The sequence below is a fragment of the Bison bison genome, unplaced genomic scaffold (assembly GCF_000754665.1).
Source record: "Bison bison bison isolate TAMUID 2011002044 unplaced genomic scaffold, Bison_UMD1.0 scf7180017864232, whole genome shotgun sequence".
In the NCBI taxonomy this organism is placed as follows: domain Eukaryota; kingdom Metazoa; phylum Chordata; class Mammalia; order Artiodactyla; family Bovidae; genus Bison; species Bison bison.
In genome coordinates, this window is record NW_011494804.1 from 1,896,768 (window position 1) to 1,921,357 (window position 24,590).

General features: G+C 45.1%; 1 protein-coding gene across 1 annotated transcript; it reads right to left on the reverse strand.

Moving 5' to 3' along the window:
• Positions 1 to 420: 420 nt before the first annotated feature.
• OLFM4 (olfactomedin 4) lies at positions 421 to 23,805 on the reverse strand. The gene is made up of 5 exons (XM_010846148.1): positions 23,411 to 23,805; positions 17,348 to 17,500; positions 11,162 to 11,374; positions 9,813 to 9,963; positions 421 to 1,272 (listed from the first exon to the last, which is right to left on the reverse strand). The coding sequence occupies exons 1-5, from the start codon at positions 23,591 to 23,593 to the stop codon at positions 470 to 472; spliced, it is 1,503 nt and encodes a 500-aa protein (XP_010844450.1). The 5' UTR covers positions 23,594 to 23,805; the 3' UTR covers positions 421 to 469.
• Between the last annotated feature and the right edge of the window lie 785 nt (positions 23,806 to 24,590).

Genomic DNA, 24,590 nt, shown 5'->3' on the forward strand with positions numbered 1-24,590 from the left:
TGAGAGTCCATTGGACTGCAAGGAGATCCAACCAGTCCATTCTGAAGGAGATCAGCCCTGGGATTTCTTTGGAAGGATTGATGCTAAAGCTGAAACTCCAGTACTTTGGCCACCTCATGCGAAGAGTTGACTCATTGGAAAAGACTCTGATGCTGGGAGGGATTGGGGGCAGGAGGAGAAGGGGACGACAGAGGATGAGATGGCTGGATGGCATCACTGACTCGATGGACGTGAGTCTGAGTGAACCCCGGGAGTTGGTGATGGACAGGGAGGCCTGGCGTGCTGCGATTCATGGGGTCGCAAGGAGTCGGACACGACTGAGCGACTGAACTGAACTGAAGCACATGTACTTTTGGATCTTGAGCCCTGCCCCGTCTCTCCTCCCCACTCCCAGCCCCTAAATAAGTGGAGAAGACCACATTTTTTTTCAGTAAAAATTTTATTTCCTTCCACCCTAACACATGAAAGTTTACTGGGGTATCTGCCGGAAGACAAGATCATAATTCAGAAGGTAACCGTCATTATAGACGAAAAGTTTCTGTTCAAAAGGGTGATAGTTAATACTTTGCACAGTCTCTTGCATCTTCTGCATTACAATGTTAAGTTTGCCCTCTTTCCCTGTGTTGGTGTCATAGTAGTAGAAAATTTCTTCTATTCTGGTGTTCAGAGTGCGAGTGGCATATAGAACCCCGCACACCATGAACGTGTTTGTGACAGATGGTTTATACTGCTTGGTATGCCAAGTGTTTAGCACCGCAAGTGTGGTGTCATTGAGTTTACTAATCACGATGTTACCAGTGCTGGCTTCAGTTGCATAAATCACCCACAATCCATTCTCATCCACAGCAAAGTCCATATCTTGCCAACCAACATTAGCGTACGAAAAGCGGTTATTATAGGCAGCATTAGGGAGAGTTTGGGACAAATCAACTTTGTTGGTGGTCAGGTTAATTTTGGCCATGTTCTGGCTGTTGTACCAATTGACATACATGTTGTTCTTATAAACTACTGTGCCACTGCCTTGGCCATAGGAGATTTGATTCTGTCGGGCATTTGTATACAACAGCAAATCATCCTTTGTATTGTAGAGTCTATAATATCGCAAAGTTCTCCCATCTGTATCCAAAGGTGCCACCCAGTACAGCCCATTGCCTGGATCCTGGGGAGAGTAATCCCGACCCCAGGCACCATACTTATAGCTAAACCCTAGCCAGTTGAGCTGAACTATAATTGGTTTGCTGATATTCGCCACACCGCCGTGCGCACAGCTCCCTAGAGGAACAAAACAAATAAAAGGACATTCTTAGAGAAAATGCATGACAAGATACAAACAGTTTAATATTCTAAGAACCAAAGGAATCCATAAACATTTTTTCTTGTCAACACCATGGTTCTGATGGAGAAAAAGCAAAAGCTACCCTTGGCCTTGGTCTCAATGCAAACATGTTATCAGTTCTAGAGAGAACTGTCTCCTGTATACATGGATGGGCCTTTAATCTGAAAAATGGGTATAGAGGAACTGTGAACAACCATTTTAAAAAGTTTAAAAAAGGAAGACTTGGTGAATTTAATGTATTTTCTTCTATGAGAATGCATTTCAGCAATATTGTTTTATTTCATTTTCCTTATAGAGAAATCAAGAAAGCAAGACCACAGGAGAACGCCTTCCTATTGCCATAAAGCCATACTCACGGTGGTGCTCTTCACCAGGGCCGGGAGAATTGGGATGAAGAAGTCAATCCTGGGCAAGTCTTTCTTCCCTTCCCTCTGCCCTTCCCTGGGGCCCCAAGGGCATGTCCACACCAGGTACCAATGCTGCCCATGTTACCCTCAGGAGAGGAAGTTTCTACTATGGCATTTTAAAAATACAGAAAGACGGTCCTTGTCCATCCTAAACTCCCTAACTATCCCTTCTTCCCAGCAACGATTAGTTTGTTATCTAAGTCTGTGAGTCTCTGTTTTGTAACAAGCTCATCTGTATCATTTCTTTCTTAGATTCCATATATAAGGCATGCCATATAATATTTCTCCTTCTCTGTCTGACTTACTTGACTCGGTATGACAAGGTACACACTGCTATATTTAAAGTGGATAACCAAGAAGGACATACTGTATAGCACATGGAACTCTGTTCAGTGTTATGTGGCAGCCTGGATGGGAGGGGCCTTTGGGGGAAAATGGGTACATGTGTATGTATGGCTGAGTCCCTTCACTGTTTGCCTGAAACAATCACAATGTTGTGAATCAGCTCAATACAAAATAAAAAATGTTAAAAAGAAAAGAAAAGAAAGAAGGCCCTCGATGGACCTCTAAGAGGTCCTCTAATGGTGGGATTTCAGCTTTGAAAAGTCACAGAAGGTATTTTAGGGCAGCATTGCCTGTTCTGTGCCCAAAGCGTGGACCATCTCGCTGCAGAGTGCCAAGGTGGGCCTGCGGCTCGTAAGCCATAGCCTGCTGTGCCGCAGAATGAGAGGCCAGCATGTCATGGTTCCCAGGCTGACGCCGTCATTGTCGCAATGTGTACAATCAAGTGGGACCAGACTCACCGGTCCACTGGATCTACATTCCCGGAAACACCCGGGTGAATGACTCCGGCTGGGCCTTCTGGCCCTTTGCAGAGTCCTCCCTCTGAAATGCCTGCCAACCCAGACATTTATGAGCTATAAAAAAATAGAATAAAAATCCTCCAGTATTTTTATAATAGCTATCTAAAGATTTGAACAGACAGTTTCTGGAATCTTAATAAATACCCTTAAAAAGCTGGCCAGAAATTTTATTGGAATTACAGAAGAAAGTCAATTCCAAGTACATTGGAGGTCATTTTCCCTCATCCTGCTGCCTAGAGCAGAGCGGGTGAGGGAGGAGGGGACAGAACCTGGCGGTGAATGCGTGGAGGGACTCAGGGAGCCACGGAGGGCACATGAGGTGAGCTCAAGCCAGAATCAGAGCTCCAAAGAACTGCCCGATATTAACACTGTGGGGAGCAAGAGGGTGCAAAGCATTCGCCTCTGAGTCTCTACCTCTGATGGCTACAGAAAGACCCATTTCTTTCCTTGTTAAATGCCTCTCCTCTCTCCCCCTCTCATTCAAGGACTGTTCAGAGGTGAAACCATTACTAGAAATCTTGCTTTTATTTTTCCAATCTGCTGGGGCTTTTTGGTCCCAGAATTAAATATGTGCTCCTTAAATGCTCTCATAAATCCACAGTTGGTGGGAAAGCCAGCCAACCATACAACAGGTAGAGAAATGAAACTGCTCTGTACTCAACCTCAAATAATTTTGCATATCATTAAGCAGAACACAGTCGCGGGTTTATTTTAATAATGCATGCACCATTTCATAAATAAAAAAGCAACGCATGTTCAACCAAGAGACTGCTCTCCACTAAAGAAATAATAAATTATAAAGTATTATTTCCTCTTCTAAAAGTGATCTCTCAGATGAATGCTTGTTTGCTTTTGTTTATGAAACAATGCATGAATTATTAAAATAAAGTTAGCGGTGTGTTCAGTTTAATGATAACAAAAACTGTTTGAGTTTCTATATGCTACTAACCAGATATTCTGGTTAAAATATCTTCCTGAGAACTTATTTGTTCAACGACATTTCACCCTGAGGAAATGATAGAAAGTCACTTTTTTCTTGTAGGTTAGAAGACTTAGGCATTGTTTGCTTAATTGAATCTTGCCCTCCTGGAAAAGAAATATCCCAAACCAACAGCAACAAAATATTTAGGGAAAACTTATGTGCTGTCACATAGTCAAGCATTTTATCATGGATTAAAGATAATAAACTATTCTGTCCTAGAGGGAGAAATCCTTAGATATGAAGGATCCAAAATAAACTTCCCTTAAAAATTACTACTACTACTAATAATAATAACATTTATTATTTCACAAGTTGACCAAGAGATTAAAATTGTACCTCTTATAAAAATTCCAAAAGACACATGTACCCCAGTGTTCACTGCAGCATTACTTACAATATCTGAACATGGAAGCAACCTAAATGTCCATCAACAGATAAATGGATGAAGAAGATTTGGTATGTATATACAATGGAATTTTACTCAGCCATAAAAAGGAAAGATTGGGTCATTTATAGAGATGTGAATGGACCTAGAGTCTGTCATACAGAGTGAAGTAAGTCAGAAAGAGAAAAACAAATATTGCATATCAACACATATGTGTGGAACCTTAAAAAAAAAGGTACAGACGAACCTATTTGCAGGGCAGGAACAGAGATGCAGATGCAGAGAATGGGCGTGTAGACACGGGGGAGAGAGGGAGGGTGAGACGAATTGGGAGCTTGGGCTTGACATACATCCACAACCGTGTGTAAACTAGATAGCCAGTGCCGATCTGCTGCATAGCACTGGGAGCTCTGCTTTGTGCTCTGCAGTACCTAGAGAGGTAGGGTGGGGCTGGGGTGGGAGGGAGGGTCAAAAGGGAGGGGCTATCTGTGGACACAGAGCTGATTCCCTTCTTTGTACAGCAGAAACTAATGCAATACTGTAAAGCAATTATACTCCAATTAAAAAATAAAATTGTACCTGGTATGAAATTTGAATCTCTTTTCCTCACCCCACAATCATTCCTGAACACTCTCATGTCCTTTCTGTTATCCTCCTTTTATCTTCTAACTCCTGTGAACTGTTTTTATAGCCCTGGCTCCCAACAAAGGAAGAGGAAGTAAGACTAGAACAAAGTATTGTTGTCAGTGCTACGGATGTGGCCACAACAGTGACAGACCAGCGACAAGGCTACAGCAGGCTTCCTCAACTCCCGGCTGCAAACTGTCCTAGAAACAAGGATGGAACGGACAGGCAGCCTGGTACCACTGCCAGCACAGAGCCTTGCATCCCCGTCTCATCTAGCCCAGCGAGAGAGCCCATCCCCTACCCTGTCTGAGCCTCTCTCCACCCTGCCTTGTCTCATATCCCTTCCCAGCCCCTTCCTGCATCTCAAGGACTTGAGATACCCCATGCCTTTCCTTCTTTATCCCCAATTTTTCCTGCCACTGGAACAATAACCCACTGCCCAACCATGACTCAAGAGTTGTGAAAGATCGACGAATCCTTTTGCATTTTCTGACGGAAGAGGACACACCACAGAACTGAGAACAAAAGTACCCTTTCAGCTACTCCACAAGCAAGAAAGCCAAGATAATTTGGTGTTAATCAGGTTAGTGAGCTGTTGGAACTTTCTTATCACCCCAGGAAGCACAGGTGCAACCTCTCTCTCCATTTGAGCATCTGTGGAAGGCAGCCTGGTACACTGAAAACATTGCCAGACAGGTTCCAATTCCAATCCTGCCCCAACACTAGTGAGCTGAGTATCCTTGAGTGGCTTGCCCAACCTTCTGAGTGTCAGCTTCCTTGTGTTAGAAGAAAAAATAATAATACCTACTCTGTAGAACTGTTAAGAGTACAGAAGACAGGTACATTTAACTCAATAAATGATCAGCGTTATAATCACGTCATGTTACAACTGAAGGTTTACATTAAATAGTGGTTTCTGGAGGTTTATGGACCCATCCTGGTAGCCAAGTGCCCAGAACAGTACCAACCACACCGTGGCACTAAATTATGGAATGAAAAACTGTTTAGACATCCCAAACTCACCTTTGTTGTCATGGTTATCATTTTAGTTACTAAGTTGTGTCCTTAGCTTTAATTATAAAAACACTAGCTCTTTACCCGAGAACATATCTGAATGCTTCCAAGAGCCTGGTATTCACTGCACAGAACATAATGCAAGGAACTCTCCATACCAGATAGCCTTGTTTGGCAATCTCTTCTTCGTCATGGAGGTTATTAGATATTGCCATGGTTTTCTGAAAATATCCTGGGGGGCCACAAGGTAAAACTTTAAAATACTCTAACTTGGCTTTTTTTTTTTTTTTTTTTTTAAGTTTCATGGTTAGCAGCACTTTAAAAAAAAAAAACAAAAAAACTAAAGATTATATACCAGCAGAGGAAATGTGGGGCTTCCCCAATGCCTCAGTGGGTAAAGAATCTGCCTGCAATGCAGGAGCTGCGGGAGCTGCGGGTTCAATCCCTGGGTCAAGAAGATCCCCTGGAAGAGGAAACAGCAAACCCCTCCAGTATCCTTGCCTGGAAAAATCCCATGGATGGAGGAGCCTGGCGGGCTACAGTCCATGGGGTCACAAAGAGTCGGACACGACTGAGCACACTCAACAAGAGGAAATTTAATCTTGGATCCACCAATGTTCCCTCTCACCTGGGCAACTGAACTTGGAGCAAAGATGAGAATACAATTGACTTGTGAGACTCAGGCAATCAAAATGGTCATAATCATAAAATAATTAAGATGAAATGGACTTGGAATTGTTGGATATATGCTCCCCAACGCTCAGCTCTTCCCTAGGCGCGGGATTTTGGCCAATCAGCCTACATCTTTCGTGGGTCATTTACTGTACACCTACTATGTGCCAGCACACAGGCTTGCACCTCCACCTATAAGAGTGACAATTCTAGGCATTCGCATCCCATTTTCCTATCTACAGTCCTTCAGATCCAGGGAGAAGAACAGAGAGAAACCGAAGTCGGTTGTTTTTAGGGAAAACAGTTAATGAGCATCAGGCCAATTATCTTAGATTAGGAAGTTCTACGAAATGAAGCAGAAAAGGACGCCATCTGTGGCATAAAGCATCTATAAAGCACATTTTATTGAACCCTAACACTATGTACTGGTTCTCAGATCAAGCTGACCATGGGGGTAGCAAACGGCAGCTGCCTGCAGGGGCCAAGTCTTTCTTTCTTTCTTTTTTTTTTTTCTTCTCTGCAACTCTGCAGTGAAGAAAAGCAAACAGGCCAGATTTTAAAGTCCCATAATAGTGAGTAACTTTAATTAAAGTCTCCACAGGCTCACAATGCGGTGGTGCCTGGGGATTTTCCAATCCTGCATTATCAACCAGTCCAAATAGAAAGAGAGCGAGTGAAAGAAATTGATTTCAAAACATGACAAAAAGTCAGTTTAATATAAACATCATAAATATAATATGAACAGAGCTGGAGGAGGGCCAAGCGGCCTGGCAGGGATCCAGCTGCAGCCAAGGTTGTGGGAAAGTGAGAGGGAGTCTGCGACCAATCTGTTTAAACAACACAGCTGGGCCGGGCTGGCTCACAAAAGCCTAAGTGTTGAGGACCTGGGGGAAAGTTCTAGAAAAAAAAAAAAAGCTAACGAAAATAGGAAAACAGACTGACCATTTCTTTCTTCCTTAGATCCTAAGCAGTGTGCTTTCTCCCCCACCAGCGGCCTGGAGGTGCTGACGCCTGAGGTCCCCAGATGACAGGCAGGAAGGGGTCTGGCACCTCAGCGTCAGCTCCCTGCCGCCTGCGTGACCCCAGGAAAACCTGCACCCTCTCCACCACGCCCCCTCCTCTGAGACATGGCAGCCCCGAACCTTCTTTCCTGCCCTAAACTGTTTTCATTCCAAGGGATGCATAGAAAACTGCCAGGAAAGTTATTCCATGAGGACAGTTTGCTGAGGTTTAAAAAGAGACGGGACTTCCCCTGCTGGTCCAGTGGTTAAAAATCCAACTGCCAAGACAGGGAACAGGGGCTCGTTCCCACATGGCACCGGGCAACGAAGCCTGCGGGCCGCAGTCACTAAAGCCTGTGCACCTAGAACCGGTTCTCTGCGCCTGGAGAAGCCACGGAGATCAGGAGCCGGCGCACCGCGGCTAGAGAGTGGGCCCGCCCACCGCGGCCACAGAAAGGCTAGCCCAGCAGCGAAGACCCGGTGCAGCCAAAAATAATACATAAACAAGCGGATGAAAATCAATTCTTTCAAAAAATAAAAAAAGAGAAAGAAGGGGAAAGGAAGGGACGGATGAAGGGAGGAAAGAAAGACACGCTCAGGTAGTATCGAGAGAGGGGTCACTGTTTGACTCCTGCCCTCGGGGAGCGAGCGCTTAGGGGCCCCATAGACCGAGCTCTCATTTCCTGCTACTGCTGCTAAGTCGCTTCAGTCGTGTCCAACTCTGTGCGACCCCATAGACGGCAGCCCACCAGGCTCCCCCGTCCCTGGGATTCTCCAGGCAAGAACACTGGAGTGGGTTGCCATTGCCTTCTCCAGTGCATGAAAGTGAAAAGTGAAAAGTGAAGTCGCGCAGTCGGGTCCGACTCTTTGCGACCCCATGGACTGCAGCCTACCAGGCTCCTCCGACCATGGGATTTTCCAGGCAAGAGTACTGGAGTGGGGTGCCATTGCCTTCTCTGTCTCATTCCCTAGCCTAGTTTATTACAGAGGACAAGACCTCCTCTGCGGGTCATACTGTGACAGAGTCTCAACCGCAGAGGAAGGAAAAATAGGCCGCTGAACAACACCAAGAGGATTATAACAATGGCAGTATTTAATTAAAGCCTTAAAGAAATCCGTGACAGTGACAAGGACCCAGAAATGCATGGCCTGAAAGGAAGCAGCTTGTGAGAATAGGAGTGAATGAGAATCACAAGAGCTGTATGATTTGATGAACGGATACGGTCCCCATCAAGGCTGAGATGCTCAGGACTTGCAGAGAGAGTGTCCCTGTGACCCTGGCTCCACGGCTGGACACTACGGCTTTAGTTCACCTGGAGGGATGTGCTGAGAGGCACACGGATCTAGCTCTGCTTTTGTTTGCAGCGAGGTGTTCACTTTAAGTATCCGCATTAATGCAACGACAATCGCCAGTGTATAAATGTGAGTCACAGAGCTGTGAGCTTGTCAAAAATCGTTTTGTGAATCGTCACTGCAACCCTGCAAGGTTCCTAGGACTGTTCTTCCATTTACCAAGGAGGAGATTAAGGCTTTTTGCCATGGCTATGTAGCTGGGAAGCTCAGGCCTTTGGCATCCCAATGCCGAGCTCCTGATTCCTACACTCCACCACCCCATTCAAGAAGGCAGTTCAGTTACAGGCACGCATCTTGATGCTACACCTAACCCCCTTCAAGGATGATTCCTGAGAGAGGGACACACCATTCCTGCCCTCCAAGAATTCGCAGTCTAAGGAAGATGGTAGGACACGCCTACATGGCACTGGACGTGTAGGTCCAGTTTATGCTTAGTCATGTCTGACTGTTTACAACTCTTTGGGCAGTAGCCTGCCAGGCTCCTCTATTCATAAAATATTTCAGAGTAATATTTCAGAGTAAAATATTTCCAGTAAAACTGGAGTAAGTTGCCACTTCCTCCTCTAGGGCATCTTCCTGACCCAGGGATCAGACCTACATCTTCTGTGTCTCCTGCGTTGCGGGCGGATTCTTGACCCATTAAGCCACTGGGCCATCCATTACATCCTCACTGAATCCTAGAACATGCTACATAGCATGGGAATTTAATGGGAGCAGGAAGGAGAAATAAAGAGGTGGAAGAAGAGAGGGAAGTTGGGGGAGATGGAAAAGAGGCAAGGAGGATTCTAGGCACGACCTGGCTCATCAGATAAATGAGCCAACCAGCCCCGAGAATCCCCAGGACAACAGAGGTGATGCCATGAAGATTGCAGAAGCTTTCACCTGGCCCCCGCTAACCAGTCCATCACCATAGACATTCTCCCCGTTAGCAAATGCAAAAAGGTTATGTGCAATTTGTGGATTTTGTTTTAAATCAACTCATCATCTGCGCTTCTCCTCTGTGCACCCCAGAATGTGATTGTGCGTAGAATGGGTAGATGAGATTTAAAAGCACAGGAGAATAAACTCAGACCTGCAAAAATCCCATCCTCCCTTCACCTCCACCATCCCAGAGCCCTTCCCCACCTCAGCTTCAGCTCTTCCAGAGCCTGGGAAAGACGGCGCACCCTTACCTGGAGCAGGGGGCGGGGGGGTACTTTCGACCTTAGAGGCCTCACATTCCTTGAGCCTGTTCTTCAGAGCCAGGACTTGTCGGCGAATGGCAAGGACGTTGTTTTTGTCCAGCGTCTCAAGTTGCTCCACCAGGAGAGTCATATTCCTGATCTAAGAAAATCAAAATTCAGAGTGATTTTCTGTTATCATGCAACTTCTTTCATAAACATTCCAGGGCTGAATTTGTCACTTAGAGAAAGGTTGCTGGAGAATACACCCGAGATTCTTCTGAACGGTTTCATTTGGAAGAATACATTTCATGGTTTAGTGTGAATGCCTGTCGGATTGCAAGCCGATGTGTGTGACAAGAAGAAAATGGCCAAGATTTTAAAAGCTGTAATGACAGAAAACAGGTTCCATCGAAGCATCCCCAAATGTCCATTAAAGTTCATCTCTGACAACCTTCCCCTGTAAACTCGTGTTTACTCATGCCATATTATAATTAAGTTCCTAATGAATAGTAAGGGCCAGAGAAAGCCTGAATCCTAAAATACAGAACTGGAATTCTCAATGATAGTCCATGTCATGACTGTGCTAGGATACTCCTTGTTGATATAAATTATCCAAGCCTAATATTAATGGGATGATCTTTATTCACAGAGCTTAAAAGCCTTCAGAAAAACATACTTACAAGAAACTCCTTTAAAGAGACTTGCCAGTATGTGGAGAAGCGTTCCAAGAGGGATTAAAGATTATATGCTCATTGGAAAGGAGAAACGGACCTAGCACATCCAAAATCAGGTAAATCGTGACTTTCAAGTCCCATGAAGATAAATCCAGAATGAAGAAGACCCCCTGATCTAGCTTGGCCTTGGAGTTGTTCACACTTATATATCATCTTCTTTCTGGAGATATTGAAAGTCATTTGGCTCTGGAGTGGGACTCTGACCATTAGACAGCTACTCCTCAGTTAGTATGTTCCCCATGTATGTGATTTACTATTCAAAGCCAGGCATCCATCTAAAGTGGAACACGGGATGTGCCAGGTGGTCATGAACAAGTATAGGATTAGACATCAGAAGAAAAAGATTCCTCTCCTGATCCTAGCACTTGCTCACCAAAGAGTGGAAGTGTTAGTTGCTCAGTCGTGTCCAATTCTTTGCAACCCCATGGACTGTAGCCTACCTGGCTCCTCTGTCCATGAGATTCTCCAGGCAAGAACACTGGAGTGGGAAGCCATTCCCTTCTCCAGGGGATCTGCCCAACCCAGGGATCAAACCTGGGTCTCCTGCATTGCAGGCGGATTCTTACTGTCTGGGTCACCAGAGAAAGAGACTTTGTCACTAATACGCAAACAGTGATTTCATACCTCCAATTCCAACTGGTCAATGATCACTGTGCTTCCGGAAAAGCCGACCTTCAGCCGCTTGATCAGTTTCTCCATCTCCTTCACTTCCATCTTGATCAGCTCAAAGTCCAGCTCAGTGTAAGAAATGGAATCTTTTTCCATGATCGATACTCGGACAGTTAGGTTTAAGAGTTTCTCTTCATACTTGCTGATTAATTGGACATACTCCTTCACCTGAAGGGCAAACAGCTCAAGTCAATTCTCAGGGAGATGTCACACAGCCTTCCTCCACTACCAACTCCTCAGGGACTATTTGATCGTGGTCAATCTTTTTTAAGTAAAGCAAAGTATCAAAAATATAGTTAACTAGATATTTTTAAAAATCAATCCAAGTACAGACTAAAAAGAACTTATTGTTACGATGGGGAAGGAGGTGGCTTTTACACTTGCCTAGACTAAAAATAATTGTGCTTCAGATCATCATTTGCAACTACAGTTTAATCTCCACTTTAATGTTTGAGAAGATATTATCTCTCCAAACTACAGTGGCTTGAATCAGGCTTTGGCCCACCCTCTTCCACTCAACACACATGCTCTAAATCAGGGTTTCTCAACCCCAGCACTATTGACATTTGGGGCTAGATCATTCTTTCTTGTGTATTGTAGGATATTTAACAGCATTCCTAGCCTCTAAGTGCAAATAGTGCCCACCCACCCACCCCCAGCTATGACAACCAAAAATGTCACAGATATTGCTAGATGTTCCCCAGGCGCAAAACCACTCCCACCCCCCCACAACCACCACCTTCTCTCCATTTAGAACCACCGCTTTATTTTCTAGAAGAGGGAGACATGCTCTAAGAAGAATTCCCTCTTTGATTACCATATGCAATGAGTTTTGAATCCCTCTGCCTTCTACAGAGTACCATAAAGACTCAACCTACAAAGTATGGTTTTCTCTGGAGTGTCTGGGAGTGGGGTTTGCTGGATCATATGGGAGCTCTTTCTTTTAGTTTTTTAAGGAATCTCCATACTGTTTTCCATAGTGGTTGTACCAATTTGCATTTCCATCAGCAGTATAGGAGGTTTCCTTTTTCTCCACACCCTGTTCAGCATTTGTTATTTGTAGACTTTTTGAGGATGGCCATTCTGGCGGATGTGAGGTGACGCCTCCTTGGAGCTTTGATATGCGTTTCTCTAATAATTAGTGAAGTTGTCATCTTTTCATGTGCTTTTTTGTCATCTGTATGTCTTTGGAGAAATGTCTATTTAGTAACCAACAAGGATCTACCATATAACACAGAAAACTATACTCAGTTTGAAATAACCTATAAGGGGAAAGAATCTGAAAAAAACGGATACATATGTATGTATAACTGAATCACTTTGCTGTGTACTTGAAACTAACAACACTGGAAATCAACAATACTTCAATTTTAAAAAAGAGACCCAACTTACTCCTCAATATGTGAGATATGTGCTACTATAAAGTACACATTTCATTAACTGCATCCACATATTTATTCCAGGTTTTTTCCAAGACCTGATTATTGCAATCAGACCTTTAAATTACACATTTGTTGCATACATTTGAATGTCTGATCATTAAGCTAAAATACTTCCAAAAATTCCCATGGTGGCTTAGTGTATAATTGGAATCTCCAAATGGATATTTCAATAAACACAGTTGGTGGTTCTTTCAGTATCTGATCTCTAAAAGAAATGCCATGGCTTTTTTAAGGACCTGCTCATTAAAAGTTGCCAGTTTTTACACTCTTTTAAAAATTTGAAAAGAAGTGATGCTTTTCCCTCCAAACTGTGCTAATGTCAAGTAGCTGATCCACAGGGCCTGGATGAAGTCAGAGCCAGATGTCAGCTTCTAATCCTTCTAATACCAAAGGCAGCCCTAACTTCTGACATTTTAGCCCTTCCACTTAACCCCACTGTACAAATTAGAGTAGACGCATAGGCCATGGACCTAAAGGCCTAGGGCTGCAGGCAAAGAGGATTTTAATGAAAGTTGAAAACACAGCCCTTGGCACTGCTAGTATATTTCCTCAGGCAACGGATGCTCATTGCCATCAGAAGAGGCTGATAAGGCTGGTGACATTTTGGTGGATAAGGAGGTTAAAAAAAACAAAAACATATATATATATAAACCTAGCAAGTCTCACTCAAAAGCACAAACGTAGATATAAGGTAGCCAGGTTTCAACTTCTCCAAAAATCAGGCATAAGATTTTTGGCTGTGAGAAAAACAATAATAATAATGAAGTGCCAACCCACGGCAGAAATGGAAGTTCGCAAAATGAATATTCTTGTTGGCATTTGGCCTTGCCAGCTCTTGGAACAAATGAAACACCCTCAGCTTTCCTGGAACATTTTGGTGGCATATCACAGCTGTTGTTCTATAAAAATGAGTGATTCAACTGTCATTTCTGCTAAACGAAATGTGGCTCTCCCAGATTCGCCCTGCACACCAAGGCCGATCCTGACGTTTGCTGCCTCGGAGTGCATGTGCTGGGCCTGCCCTGCTTCTGCCACAGAGTGAAGGGTCTCGAAAAGTCTGTTTGGGGAAAATCTTGAGGTTCTCTCAACTAACATTTCAAGAATAGCTCCAGGATGTTCAGGAAAATTGGAATCATCCACGGAGTTACAGAAGGTGGGAGAGAATTTGAGAATGGGCCAGAAAGACTTCATGGTGTGCACTGTAGTCATGTAAAGAGATTGTAAGTCTGAACCCTTTGCGCGTACGGATCTCTAGTGTTGAGATGGAACGGACAATTCTGGAAACATCCCAGCTCTCTGTGGAAGGTGCAGCCTCAGCAGAGGCAGCCCAGCTTGCTCAGGGTCATCTACCCCTAAGGAGACACCTCCCTGTGTCAACATTGTTACTGCAGAGCTCCCCCTCACTACAAATTTGAGCTTCAGATGACTCATCTATGCTTGCCTTCAAACCCTCAGCCCTTCATGCAGAGTTTTTCGTTCTTCTATTTGTTACGCACATATCATTACTGGATTCTCAGGATCAGACTCTAGAGAATAACAACCATTGGGGGCTGGCTGTTGTTCTCTACATCGCGGTCTTGCAGTAGGTAAGAATGCAGCCCAACTGGCTATTAGACTAAAGAATTATCTGGCTCGCATTTCTGCCAGTTCCTCAAAACCTGTGATCATCACCATAGCCAGATTATTCAAAACGACTAAATGCACTTTGCCACATACTGTCATTTTAATATATTTTTAACAACAAGATTAATTCAGCGTGAATTGATCATCAAGACATATGAAGCACTGTGGAGCGAGACCCACCTAAGCACAAATCAGGCTTCTGTACTTCATGGGCAAATCACTTAATTTCTCCAAGCCTCCATTTCCTCCTATAAACTGGGGATAATGGTATCACACTTACACAATGATTGCAAACACTAGAGATAATGTATATTAAGTGCCTGGTATAGTGGGTGCCCTATAAATTACAGCAATTATTAGAGAGACAGTGACTTAAGGCTTTTTTTTCAATCTGACCTTTTAATTTATTATATTTCACTGCACAAAACATTGCTCAATCGATGTTGTTTGTTTATGGGTTGCCTAAATGTCTCCCCGGCTGCCTCAACCCTCTCATGCATGAGAGACTATTAGCAAAAGTGTCATATTTAATAACTTGCCCCAAAGACCATAACCCTCTCGAGAAAAAAATTCTGAGCCGCCTTTTGTGCTGTCTCCTTCCTAAGTACAGTCACAAGGGGACATCTCAGAGACCACAGCATAGTATCAAACGCTTTCAGCATCTTATGTGGGGGCCATCCCTGTCTTCTCTGTGTCCTGACAGATAATGAATCAACATCTGGCAGTCCAAATCCTTTTCTACCAGCCTGCTCGAATGGGCATTCCCCCAGGCCTCCAGACAAACAGGGATTTCCAAGGCAACCTAAGGACAGCTATAATAATTCACCTGGAACTCAAAAGCCCTCAGCTGAAGAGCTAACTTTGGATGGAAAGCATTATTGACCTGCTGCGTCTTTTCTTATGTATGCTGTGCTTAGTCGCTCAGTCATGTCCAACTCCTGACCACATGAACTGTAGCCTGCCAGGCTCCTCTGTCCATGGGATTCTCCAGGAGAGAATACTGGAGCGGGTTGCCATCTCCTCCTCCAGGGGATCTTCCTAATCCAGGGGATCTTTGAATCAGTGTCTCTTGCATCTCCTGCATTGGCAGGTGGCTGCTTTACCACTGAGCCACCAGGAAAGCACGTGTCTCTTCTTAGAGGATGGTAACAGCATGGCTGAGAGGAAAAACAAATGGACTGATTCCAAGACCCAGATTCCTGATTTGTCTTAGCCGGCCAAGAGACCTTTACATTTATGCCTCTTTACCCGTATGAACCTCAGTTGACCCATCCCTACCATGGCGGAAAGAACACTGGCCTACCTGCCTTAAAGGGTTTATTGAGTGTAGAACTGGAAACATTCAGAAAAAGCACAGAGGGAAGTTGTTCATGTTACTGCTGTCATCCTTAGCTGGCACACCCTGAATCCATTATGTAAATCTCAGGAGGCAGGTCAATTCCTTTCCTAGGCCTCAGTCGAGAATCTTTTTTAGGACCAGCTCCTGACCCTTTCAGAACTGAAAGTTTCTTCATCTTCTCTACACTTCTTCCCCGTCAATTATTAGCAAGGCAGATGCTTCCTGCCCCCCTCACAGGATTAGGATTATATGTCCCAGATTCACAAACCTCTCCCTGGAGCAGCCTGGGGTTTCAAACTGCCCTTCACATCCCTGCCAGCCAAGAAGATATGCAAATCAGTAGCTCCCACTATTTCAAAGCAAATGACTCTAACTGAAAAGATCCTTACCTAGGATTTTCCTCCACTTGTTATGTTTTTATGCATAACTTCTTATCTGTACTTGATTATGCTGGAATAAGACTATGAATATTAATGATTGGAATTTATAATTTAGTGCTGTGCCTTTTCTGCTGATTAATTCAAGGACATTTTATTTCCTAAGAAGCTAGGCTCCTGGAGTCGTCAAACACATTTTCCTGGACACTCATTTAAACTCAGAATATTTATCTACCAATTCAGGTTGAAAGCAGGGGCTCAGCCTCATTGGAATTTTTGTCTTAAAAGATAACTAGGCTGGATGTTGAGGTAGCTGAGCTGAAATTTCTTGGGAAAACTTATTCCAATCTTCCAGGAAATCCAGAGCTCCTTGTAAGTTAATGGAGTGGTATTATTAATAAATAATGCATCGTGTGATGAAAGCCTAGGGTGGACTTCACCTGTGCAGAAAGCAGGATTTTGACTTGGCTAAAAAGGTTAAAGGGGTCAAAGCTGGAATGCCAAGTTCATTGTTCCAACCAGCTCGGAGAAGGGCTAATTCAGGGATATGATGTCCTCGGGCTGGAGAAAGCAGTAACCAGGGGTTCAGGAGGTTTCTACCAAGGCTGAGTGACCTGCTAGATTCAAATTCCCAGGGAAGTCTTCAATTTGGGGTTAATGCGAGATGCATCTGATATAAGGTCCCTGCTGAGGCAACAGAGGCTAACTCCAAGAAAGAGAGAGAGGCAGAGATGGAAGAGAGTGAACTGACAAAACAGGAGGAACGGAGGAAAAGAAGGGAGAGTGGGGAAGGTGAGAGGGAGATTCGGGGGAGGGGAGGAGGAGAAAGAAGGAGCGAGAGCATGCAAGAGAAGACCCAAAAGAGGAAAAAACAAAAACAGAACGAAAAAGAAGAGGAAAGAAAGGACTGAGGCAAGAGGGGAAATAATGGAATAGGAAGAGGATGAGAAAAACGCGAGGACAGGAAGACAGAACCTAAGGACAGAGGAGAGGAAAGAAAAGAAGGCAAAGCTGGAAGAACACCAAAGAAGAAGACCAAAGGGAAGACGAAACCACAAAACCAAAAAAAGGTTTCAGGGTTGAAATGTACAGGCTTCCTTCCAGCTTCCTGGAAGGACAGTGAAGAGAGCTTATCCTGTGGGGCGAATCATCTCCACCCCGTCTTTGTCCTCTGTGCACACCCCTCCTGCTATAGGGAACTCCATAGCTTACTGCAAAGCGAACGCTAACACATCCATTACATGCAGATGTGCTCCTTGATAGAGTGAAGAAAGGCTGCTTACACAGTCCTGAAGAAAAGCCATGTTGTCTGTGCGTGACAAGACCTTGTTGGGAGAGGCAAAAAGAGTAAAATGCTTACTTTAGAAAGCTCTGTCTCAAACTTCTTGGAGATAGTCTGAGCTGTGATTTCCAGGCGTTCCACTCTCAGCACAGGAAAGGTGTTGTCCGGCAGGATAACGGAGCACTGGCAGACCCCACGGTCATCTCTGTTGCCGGTGAAGTTGGAAAATGACTGCGAATAAAAGTAAGTTCAACATCAGAGATAAGCTGGGCAACGAGCTTTTTGGCAAGGGGAATGGCAGAAATTGACTTGTCAAAAGAGTGCTCCAGTTCAGTTCAGTAGCTCAGTCATGTCCGACTCTTTGCGACCCCATGGACTGCAGCACGCCAGGCCTCCCTGTCCATCACCAACTCCCGGAGTTCACCCAAACTCCTGTCCATTGAGTCGGTGATGCCATCCAACAATCTCATCCTCTGTCATCCCCTTCTCTTAGAGGCAAGCAAATGGAACCCAATACATAAATGAACGGAATCACAAAAACACCCAAAGCTGCCACCACGTCTCACAGGCACAACTCAGTGGTCAGCCACCTCTCCACCTGTTAAGCAAACCATATAGTTCACCTTTCCAGAAGAGTCTTAAAGGAAATGATTGCTGTCCCCATGTAAGGAAAAAAAATTAAAGTGATGAGAGTCCTGCTAACTGCTAGGTCACTTCAGTCGTGTCCGACTCTGTGTGACCCCATAGACGGCAGCCCACCAGGCTCCTCTGTCCCTGGGATTCTCCAGGCAAGAACACTGGAGTGGGTTGCCATTTCCTTCTCCAATGCATGAAAGTGAAAAGTGAAAGGGAAGTTGCTCAGTCGTGTCTGACTCAGCAACCCCATGGACTGCAGCCTACCAGGCTCCTCCGTCCATGCAATTTTCAAGGCAGGAGTACTGGAGTTGGGTGCCATTGCCTCTCCGGATGAGAGTCCTAAGATTGAATTTTAATTCTACCATTTACTGGATCTGAATTCTCTTCAAGTCTTGGTTTCCTCATCTGTCAAACAGAGAAAATCTACTTCACAGGGTTGTCCCCAAGAGGAACCAAGTAATGTAAACCAAGTCCCTGGTACATGGTAGGTGATCAGTAAATCTCACTATAATTTTCCTTCTGCTTACTCCTTTTCTTTCCTACACCTCTGTGCCAGTCCCAACTCATTGCCTTCCAGCAGAATGAGGAAAACATCAAAGATATGGGTTACAGTAAAGTTGTACAGTGCAAATTCACATTCTCTCTTCACCTGGGAAAATATATAATTAATATCCTTCAAAATGGCAACAAACGAGCCATTTGTCACAAACTGAACAATGTAGTAGTCTGAAGGTTTTGTACAAATTTTTTTAAAGTTTTCCAGCTTACCACTTGCAGAAAAGTCATTTTAAAATATTTGATGTTTCTTTAATATATTCAGGCTCACACTTTGGTGCCAATGCATATTTTAAAATGACAGGTTTGAAAGATCCTGTTTTTTCTTTTGTCCCCTTTGAACTTCCCCAAGGGGATCCCAGCACAATTAACATTTTTTTTATTACTCCAATTGCTTCGCAGAGTAACTCTTGGCAGCCCACTGACTGTGCCTTTCAATGATCTTCTCTGACGGCAAGCCCAAAGCTCACCTGTGGCACATCAGCCCGAAGGGTCTCTTTCTGACACACCAAGAGCAAAGGGATGGTTTTCAGAATTTGAAGAGATGCAGGCTACACTTCTCAAAGTTTCAGAGGTCAGCTGGCTGTTGATGAGGTTGTGTGCTCTGTGATTTAATGTCTACCAACTTCCCTAATTCCTAAACAAGCTGAACCCGGATGCTTGTATAATCAAGATCTAGTCCACCAGAGACCCCTGGACCAATTAATTCAAGCTTTTGAAGCTAAATTGTTTCGTGTGTGCGTGTTGTCGTTTCAATCATGTCCGACTGTTTGTGACCCTATGGACCATAACCCACCAGGTTCCTCTGTCCATGGGAATCTCCAGGCAAGAATACATGCACTCCTCCAGGGGATCTTCCCGACCCAGGGATCAAACCTGCATCTCATATGTCTCCTACAATGGCAGGCAGATTCTTTAACACTAGCGCCATGTGGGAAGCCCAAATTGCTTGTTATTTTAATCTAATCTTCTTTTAAGATGAGCAAATTTTATATATATATATATATATGAATGAGTGAAAGTCATTCAGTCATGTCCAACTCTGCAACCCCATGGACTCTAGCCAGGCAGGCTCCTCTGTCCATGAAGTTCTCCAGGCAAGAATACTGGAATGGGTAGCCATTCCCTTCTCCAGGGGATCTTCCTGACCCAGGGATTGAACCCAGATCTCCCAAATTGCATGCAGATTCTTTACCAGCTGAGCCACCAGGGAAGCCCAAGAATAAGGGAGTGGGCAGCCTATCCCTTCTCCAGTGGATCTTCCCAACCCAGGAATCAAACCAGGGTCTCCTGCATTGCAGGCAGACCTCTTTACCAGCTGAGCTACCAGGGAAGACAAATATATATATTTATTTTTACCCAAAACAGTGTATGGCATGTTAATCCTTAACATTGACCTCAACTTGTTTTGCCAGTCACACCCCACACCTGCAAACCTTGGGGAGTTAGAGGAAGAACAAACAGGTTTGTGCTGAACACCGGGGCTGGGAGGAAGGAAAGGGAAGGGTCTTTACCAGGGATGAATAAGGACTAGACAGGTCATGCCAGGAGCCTGTTAGAGAGGCCAGCCTTCTTGGGAACCAGCTTTATCACTCACATGGAAGGTGGAAAGCCTCCAGTTAAGGGTGCCAAGGTTTTTACAGGAGGAACCGTGTATTATAGACCTTTGAAGAAATAGCTTATTCTAACAACTGTCTACCAAAAGAAAGGTCTCGCATTGCATTTTGACAAGGGGAGGTCAATTAGCTGCACAAGACAGGGCTGGGCCATTCTGAGAGTTCTTGAAAAAGCTCTGTCAACTCCCAAAACAGCAGAGATCATCAAGCAGTTTCTAGACAATCCACTAGAAACCACCAGCTCACAACTTTTCGTCCTGAAGTTCACCTGAAAGGCAGGCAAATAATTATGAGCCCTGCTGACAGCCATTGCCCTGTCCTGTATTGAACATCTCTGTCCTCGCGCTGTGCACTCCCCAGCTCCCATCCTGTTTATCATCAGCCCAGGGTGCTCAGCTGACATCACAATGGTCCATAAGTTTGATCAGTGTTTCCCATTAGAGATATTTCTGTTCCTTGCATTCAGAGATGATAAAACTAATGGTGATGGGTCTTCCTCTGTGGCAGATGCTTAATCTCTATGTGAGTATAATGTGGGGGATGGGCAGCAAAAATAAGTGCATGTCCCATTGGCCTTTGGAAGGGTACGAGATCCACCCTGTGGACCCCACAGACACCTTACACCAACCAATTCTCACTCAAGCTGTGTTCAATTCACATTACCGGCATCTACAATTTTGCAGGCTCTGACTAAAGGAGACAAAGACCCAATTCCTGCCCAGTGAATCAGGCCCACTGTCATTATGAAAGCCTTCGTGTCTTTTTTCTCAATAAGTCCCTCTGTCTGATGACAAAAGCAACCAGCTCGTGGTTCTGACTGCCTGTTGCTGTGTGGGGTGAAGCGTGGAGCCTTACCTTGTCTGGGAAACGAGGGCCATGATAGCACCCCCACCCCCGCTTTGGAGGGTGCCATCTGAGGCATCTGAAGTGCCCTGAGCATGCCAGCAGAAGGTGAGGTGCACATTTGTGATTTCAGGCTGCAATTGGCTCTAATTAGCAGCCAAGTCTAAGTGCCTGTAAGGATTCAAGGCATAAAATAATGGTACTCAACATTTTCAAAGTACAGAAAATGATACGTTTGGAACTTGCTCAATGACAGTTATAAAGGGGTTTTCTACCACTTTCCAAAGAGCTCATCAAACTGACAGCCAGCCCTAGAAAACTGGGTTTATAGTGGAAGTGACACCTAGCCTGCTCTAAAAAAAGAAGTTGGAGTCGTGATACTAACTCACCAGAGGCAGATAAGTAAACCAGGAAGGAAATTAAAGCCTCTAGGTATAATTTAACTACCATTCATTAGCTACTTTTAAATATTTATCTCCTTACCAAACAACAGACACTTTGGATTTCTCTATTTCTTGACTTATATTTTCTTTTCTAGTATTTTAGGTGATCATCTTACCCAAAAGCTGGTTTCTAATTGGTGATCAAACTGTGACCTCACTTTTAAAGAAAATGCTAACCGGGTCTCGTTGTCCCCAGAAATCATTTAGTATCATGGAGTAAAATGATGTGTCTTCTGGCTACAAAGAAGCTGGGTGCATATTCATGGTTCTCAAACCACTCTCTTTAAAATGAGCACTTTTTATCTATACTCTCTTAGAATGAAAGCTGCATGGAGACAGACGGTGGAAAGCATGAGCAGCTAGGGGTTTCCCAGGTGGCTCAGTGGGTAATGAATTTGCCTGCAACCTATGAGACATGGAGATATGGGTTCGATTCCTTGGTTGGGAAGATCTCCTGGAAAAGGGCATGGCAATCCAGTATTCTTGCCTGGAAAATACCATGGACAGAGGAGCCTGGCAGACTACAGTCCACAGATCACAGAGTCAGACACAGCTGAAGTGACTGAGCACTGAGCATATGAACAGCTAAGTTTGAGCTGTATCAGTGGCTGCTTTAGTGACTTTAAGCCAATAACGTTATCTCACTAAGCCTCAGTTTTCACATCTCTATAATGGGACCATAAATTTTACTTACTTAACTCTGTGGATTAAATAATATATATTATATACTTGATGTAGTCATGGCATTTATAAAAGTCATTCAGAGAACATTATTGCTGTCTTTTCTATCGAGCCCTATGCAAACCATTTGATAACTGCCTTGAGGTTATCAAATGGTTTTCATTGCCTTGAGGTTCTGGTGGTGAAGTGGAAACAAACAAAAGCCTTTTCCTCCTCTTGTCCTATTGGCCCTTCCAGTCCAATGATCACATAAGCAGCCACCTGAAATGTGAGTAAAGATCATAGAAATACAGAGGACAGAAATCACACCTTAGCACAGAAAGCCTAGTTGTTACAGAGTAGGACTCCTACAGAAATATCCAGAGCTGATGTGGGCAGAGGTGGAGGGTGCTTCCTGCGCCCAACCTCTCACCCCTCCAGGTCTCTTCCTACTCCCTCAAAAGAGATCCGTCCCCTAAACTAAGGTCACTGTATGTCCCAGTGACGTGGGCCAGCTGCTGTGCTTCCTCAGTCGTGTCCAACTCTTCACGATCCCATGGACTATAGCCCACCAGGCTCCTCTGTCCATGGAATTCTCTAGGCAAGAATACTGGAGTGGGTTGCCATTTCCTTCTCCAGGGGATCTTCCCAACCCAGGGATCGAACCCAGGTCTCCTGCGTCTTCTGTATTGAGGGCGGATTCTTTACCTGCTGAGCCATTGTACCAGACCCTTTCTAGCCCTTGCTTGCTTTTCCTATTTGCCTTGTTGTTTTGCTCCTGCTATTGTCATTTTGAGCTGGAAATGACTCTTCAGATTCCATATAAGAAAGATTGAAAAGAGTTAACGCTCCTCCAGGGAAATACCACGTGTAACAGCACTTTTCCCAAAGACCAGGGTCTCCTCCTCCTACTCCGTCACCCATCTCCCTTGCAAACAAGGCTCAGAGTCACTTTCAGGGCTCCAACAGAAGCATCGAGGGTCTCCGATGGCAGCAAATCAGCAAGACAAAATTTTCTGGAGCTTCTCCTGGCAGGGCTCATCCCGTTACCATTCGTATCTGGGTTAGAACCCAGGCAACTTCATTTTTTTAAGTCTCTCTCCACTCCGCCCCAATTCTAAAGTACAGTCAGGTTGGAGAACCTCTTGAAAGCTTAGATTTCGTTCTCTAAAGCCCCCAGCTGGAGAACCAAAATGCTGTCTCTCTTGCTAACAATTTAATTATTTTACCCAGGGTTTTAAGTCATTTTCAAGGCACCTGCAGTTAACAAAGGGAGTCGTAAATCTTTTAGAGTGTTCAGGACTACCCATCCGTGAAATTATATTCAGGTCTCCAAAAAGCCAAAGAAAGGGACAGAACGCAGTTCTTAGACTCTGGGGCCTCCTTACCTGGGACTTGGAGCTGGAGGCGGACCAGGCAGAGTCAGTAGGGGAGCCGGAGCTGAAGTCGGAGGTGGGGAAGGAGTCGGGGGGCGGGAAGGAGGGGAAGGTGGTGGTGACCCCCCAAACACTCATGACAGCTGAGTGGAGGAGGCCCAGGAGGCCCAACAGGCAGGGGAAGCCCGGCTTCATCTTGTGCTCTAGGCTGAAGTCACTGAGTTTTGCAGGATCCCCTGGGGCTTCTTAAAGGACCCGGTGGGGATTCCCCCCCAGGCCAGTTTACGGGCAAAGAGGAAGCTGCCAGAGAACACATGACCACCCAGGAAGGTGAGGACACCCAGGATCCTGAGTCATCTGCCCACCGGGTCCTGGGCCCCACTCTGCCTGCTGCCCTTAGATCTGAGTATCACCTGCCAAACATTAACTCAAATGAGCTTGTTGAAGCCCAGTATCTGGTTTCTGACTTGACACTCCCTTGAAACAGATGCGGTGAAAGTAGTCTTTGTGGATGAAACAGAGGTTGGGAGTGCCGGGAAAGAAAAGCAAGCCTCAGCACTGTTCCCAGAAGCCGCCCCTGCTGGCCCCCTGAACCTCCCCTATCGTTGTCCCGAATGCTGCCTTCCATGGGCAGTCGGGCAACTCCATCTAGAGACCGTGACTCTCTCCAGGGATTCCGTCCTCACTGGTGACTGCCCAGGCTGTCTCCGACCTCAACCCTGCAGGGTATGCACCTAAACAGAACATCTCAGCAGCCCCAGACACCTGCAGTGCGTCCACCCTGGAAAACCCAGTCAAGACTTTGTGCGCTCAAGCCCTTGCCCCTGTGAGCTTGACAGAGCAGAAAGGACCCAGGCAGGAGACTGCCTCACACCCGGTCCGGAGGCCCATGTCAGACACTTTCTTTCTCCAGAAGGTTCTCTCTTGAACCCCTTATCTCAGACACTGTTGTGATCCGGGTGGGCATTCAAGAGCTCCAGGTGTATTCATGAAACTGAGAAATAGGGGTGGTCTTCAGGCCCCATGTGCAGAGGCCCCAGAGGATGAGATGACTGGACGGCATCACCGATGCAATGGACATGAATTTGGGCAAACTCCGGGAGTTGGTGAGGGACAGGGAGGCCTGGCGTGCTGCCGTCCAGAGGGTCGCAAAGCGTGGAAGTGACTGGGTAGCTGAACAGCAGTCAGGCCC